The 4,974-nt window shown below is 37.1% G+C and overlaps 1 protein-coding gene across 1 annotated transcript in view; it reads left to right on the plus strand.

Annotated features, from left to right (window-relative positions):
* Nucleotides 1–3,593, plus strand: part of MPP4 (MAGUK p55 scaffold protein 4) — a gene marked incomplete at both ends in the record, with an annotated part of 37,516 nt that extends 33,923 nt beyond the window's left edge. Inside the window, 3 exons of the mRNA XM_082658746.1 lie at nt 334–442; nt 1,449–1,583; nt 3,402–3,593. Of these exons, the coding sequence (XP_082514872.1) occupies nt 334–442; nt 1,449–1,583; nt 3,402–3,593 (436 nt within the window). The remainder of the gene's footprint in view (nt 1–333; nt 443–1,448; nt 1,584–3,401) is intronic.
* Nucleotides 3,594–4,974: the final 1,381 nt, after the last annotated feature.

The following is a 4,974-nucleotide window of genomic DNA, read 5'->3' on the forward strand; positions in this document are numbered from 1 at the left end:
CCCCTATTTTTATGCATTGTCCAAAACTCCTGGGGTAATTTTTTTTTGCTTCTGGAAAACTAAGTAAGGAAATGTATATTGATTTACTAGTACACCAAATCATTGAGTTTGGAGAGGGAGAGGAACTGAGCTGCAGATTTTAGAGAATTTGAAGAAGTAGTTAAGTCCTAGATCTCCTAACATATTTGTGTTCTCCTGTCAAACATCCACTAATTCATTTTGTGCCATCAGGGTCCACATATTTTATTCTATTCTGTTGGAGTTTATCTTTATGTTATTACTAATAATATTTTACCTGTAGCAACAGTTCTTTTCTTTATCCCACCCTTGCAGGATGCTCGAGTATGGTGAGTACAAAGGCCACCTGTATGGCACTAGTGTGGATGCTGTTCAAGCAGTCCTTGATGAAGGAAAGATTTGTGTCATGGACTTAGAGCCTCAGGTGGGTCTGTGGTGGTGTATTTCCCATCTCCCCAAAGTAATGAATGCATGTCATCCATTTTATGCACATGCTTTAGGTTGTAGTTGAGACACTTTATTCTGTTAGGATAAGACCACTTCCCATATCTAAGGACCAGGATCTTACTTGAAGGACCAATTGCCATTATCTTGTCTTAGCTGAGGAAAAAAATCTAGTTTCTCAGACAAAAAAACAAAACAAAACAGAACTGAGCAGGTAGCCATAAAGAAAACTAAGAATCTTCCTTTGACCTTGATCACAAAGGCATCAAGGTAACTTCCTGTGGAGGGAATAACATGTTGTTTTACACAAGGAGGTGAGGTTCCTATGTTTTCATATCGATAGCTGTCTCCCTGAGACCATATGTGGAATAGAGCAGGAATAAGCGAGTTAAGGTAAGATAAAAAACATACAACATGTAGTCCAAATTTTTATAATCCTGTATTTTCTTTTATTTTCTGTAGTCACGTAAAAATATATCTTGTGTGCTAAAGAAAATCAGGGGACATGAGATTTGTTCTCACTTGGTGGTCAAACTGGTGGTCAGTGTGAAGATGTCAGTTTTATCTGGTTTGAGACAATGGCAAGAAGAAAGGGAAGTGAGGGTGAAACAGAGCTGATTGGCCTTGAGAGTCTGTCCTTGTCTTTTCCCCATGAGATCATGTATAGAATCCTATTCTCAGATTTCAATAAGGATGTCATAGCTAGCAAGAGGAAGAACCAGTATTTGATCTTAATTTTGATTCCAGAACTCCATCTCTTAATTATTAAAATGTTTTTTAGAGTTGAGGACTTGGGAGCACATGAGAATATACTCTGGTTAAAAATAACTGCTAATTTCTGTTCTTAGAAATTTTGAGAACATTCATGTTGATTCTAGGAAATTAGGACTTCTGCTTTTAGATCTTCAATCTCATGCTGTGCCAACTGAGATATTTTGGTTGCTAGGACTTCTGTTTTTAAATGTGCATTTAATTTTTCTGTGTAGGGTATCCAAGTGGCTCGAACCCATGAACTGAAGCCCTATGTCATATTTATAAAGCCATCTAGCATGAGTTGTATGAAGCAATCTCGGAAAAATGCCAAGATCATTACAAACTACTTTGTGGACATGAAGTTCAAGGTAAGATACAGAGGAAATAGATGAGTGTATTGTGGGGTTTTTTTCCTAGTCAAAAAATTACTGTATTGTTTCCAGAGCGTCCCTATGTTAAGGAATATAATTTTTGTTTCTAATGAAACAAAAATTTATGATTTTTGTTTCATTTATCCTTTTTACTGGACATCACTTATAGATATTAAAATAAAGTTTAATAATACTATAAGGCTACTCATTTTTTTTCTCCTGTTTTGGGGTTTAGCTTTTAAAAAAAAGGCCCTCAAGCCACAATTTGCAGTCACACAGAAATTGGGTGTGTGTATTTTAAATAGATTACTTACTTTACAAAAGCATTTGAATTTACTTTAAAATGCTCTAGTTAATTATCTCAACTGTAATATGAGATACCTTTATAAATATATATTAAAACACAAAGGATGTTTATTAATGATTATAGCAATAATAGAGGGGCCAAGCCAGGTGGGATTAATCAGTGATTCTTTTTCCCAGATATACATATATATTTTTTTCGTTAAATACACTTTAAATATTTTAAATCATAACATACATTCAGCAAGGTGTATACATCTTAAGTGTACAGCTCAATGACTTTTCACATGTGTATGCACCCAGGTAACCATCACCTAGATCAAGATATTACATCCACTTGTTTGTGTGTGCGTGTAAGTGTGTGTGGTAAAAAACATATAACATAAAACACAAAACTTACCATCTTAACCATTTTAAGTGTACAGTTAAGTAGTGTTAAGTCTATTTATATTGTGAAGCAGATCTCCAGAACTTTTTCATCTTGCAAAGCTCAAATTAAACATATGGACTGCTCCACGAATTTGCATGTCATCCTTGAATAGGGGCCGTGCTAATCTCTACATCATTCCAATTTTAGTATATGTGTTACTGATGGGAGCATGAGGTATCATTGTATTATCCTTTATCTCTCTATTTTTATCTTCATTATTTTGTCAATGGCTACCGTATGAAAGTTTGATTCTCCAGTTTGCATTTCAAACAGTGGAGTCTGTGGATATATTCTCTGAGTCTTATGGGCATTTCAAATTCTGTTCTCATTTTTATGGCAATCTAAAAAATTAACAAAATTGCTTCTGGTCATCTTATAAAGGAGTACTGCCACAAGATCTCAGTGCCTGTATTTATATTTGTGTTTATGATTGCATTAGCAATAAGTTGTACTATTTTAATTATTGTGGACAAATAAGAAAATAGTAGCAATGGATTTAATGCATTAGTGCCAAGTGAAGGCCAAATGACCTTGACTAAACAAACATTTCACAATAGTAGAAATAGACAATATTATAGGTGAATTCAGTCATCATGAAGCAAAGAGTAATAAAGGTATGCCTCATTTCGAAGAACCAGTTCCTACCGTCCTCATGTGCAAAGTGGCCATTTTGTATCTGCAAAATAATGTCATTCTTATCAGATTAATGTTCATTTGAAATTTATGTTTTAAGTTTTATTTATATTTAACTGGTAAAATTTCTTTGGTTTTATGTTGTATATGGTTTGAGAGCTTCAAGTGTTTAGATAATAGAGTAAGATAATTTAAGTCCAAATAGGAAGTTGAGAGGATTGGTCTGTCTACAAACTGTTACTCAATTTTGTGAAAACCTGACCTGGGAGACACTAAGCAAGACTAAAGATAGAAACATACGTTTTGTGGTTTAGAATGGAGGACATTTATATGACATAATGGTGTTTATAAACAGCTACACAACTGAATGTAACAGCAATTACAAACTGCATATTATTTCTATTTGTCTCATTAAGTTTGCTATGCATATTTTTCGATTTCTCCTAAAGGATGAAGATCTACAAGAGATGGAGGATTTAGCCCAAAAAATGGAGACTCAGTTTGGCCAGTTTTTGGATCACGTGATTGTGAATGACAGCTTGCAAGATGCATGTGCCCAGTTGTTGTCTGCAGTTCAGAAGGCTCAGGAGGAGCCTCAGTGGGTACCAGCAACATGGGTTTCCTCTGATACTGAATCTTAAGGAGGCCTTCTGCTTAATACTGGAGTTGTAACAATGTTCACCTATTACAGAGAGCTGGAAAAACAGCTGCAATCTAAAACAGCACTATTGTATTTGCCCTATTATAATGTGTGCAACTTTAAAAGTACTGCAGTTCATTAATTAATCTTATTTGAAAAAACAACCTGTATCATATGGTTATGTAGAGTTATCTATTTGGCTTTCAGGGAAAAATGTGTTTCTTTACCTCATATGCAGCAATTGGCAGGAATATAACAATGTTAAGTCACTGAGTAAAAGAACCTTTCACAGATTTCACATGGCTTTTGTATGATTCAGATAAAAAGAGCTTTCGTAAATAAAATACGTCATATTTAATTTCAGAAACTGTATTTTACCTTATGAAACTTCTGTTGTATGGATTTGACAAAAAGTACCTAGTTGACTAACTGCAAGAAAGAAGGGTTAATATACACATTTCACATCTAACATCAAAACTTACGGAAACAGCACTGCTCTCATTTTACACATTAGGCTGCAAGGAAAAAGTATTCTTTTGATCAGGGCTGCAACAATCATTAATTTTCCCAAAAGCCAGTATCTACATTTATGCCTAAATTAGGAAAGAGCAATGGATTTTAGTGCTAGAGACCAACATCTGAGAAAACCACGGGATGAGGATGTTATTCCACGAAGTCTTGTTTTTCTTACTTCCTAAAGTCTGAGACTTCCAGTCGCTAAACTTGCCCTAGTATCTGTTCATCTTCTGCATCATTCCCTAACTTTTTCCACATCCATGCCATCCCTCTGCTCTTTCTTAACTATAAAACAGAGTGTATGCTTCAAAACATCTGTAGCTTTTAAATTTAAAGTGAATAAGTGTTATTTTTCTGAGAAACCCGACCAAACAAAACGAAGAAAATTAAGTCATTTTTAACACTCATGTGACCCCGGATTTGATTTTATGCCGTGCTTCTTTGGATGGAGGATAAGCAACTGGAGAGAATCTGAGAATTGCCTGTATCAACACACATACACACACACACACACACACACACACACACAAGCAACAGGAGAGAATCTGAGAATTACCTGTATCAACACACACACACCCACACCCACACACCCACACGCGCGCGCGCAACTGGAGAGAATCTGAGAACTGCCTGTATCAACACACACGCGCGCGCGCGCGTGGTGGCTAAACGGGTGAGTAACTCCGACGCCTCGGAACGCCGAGCTTGGCAAAGCGGGGGCAGGCGGAGACCCGGCCCGGGGGCGGTGGCTTAGTCAGGCGCCGCGAAGCCCCCGCCTCCCGCAGGTCCCGGAGGCGGCGGCGTAGCGGGGAGCCAGGCTCCGGCCGGCGGCTGTTGCGCCGAGAGAGCCAGACCGGCACAGCGCC

Source organism: Grampus griseus (assembly GCF_964374135.1).
Source record: "Grampus griseus genome assembly, chromosome: 7".
Lineage (NCBI taxonomy): Eukaryota > Metazoa > Chordata > Mammalia > Artiodactyla > Delphinidae > Grampus > Grampus griseus.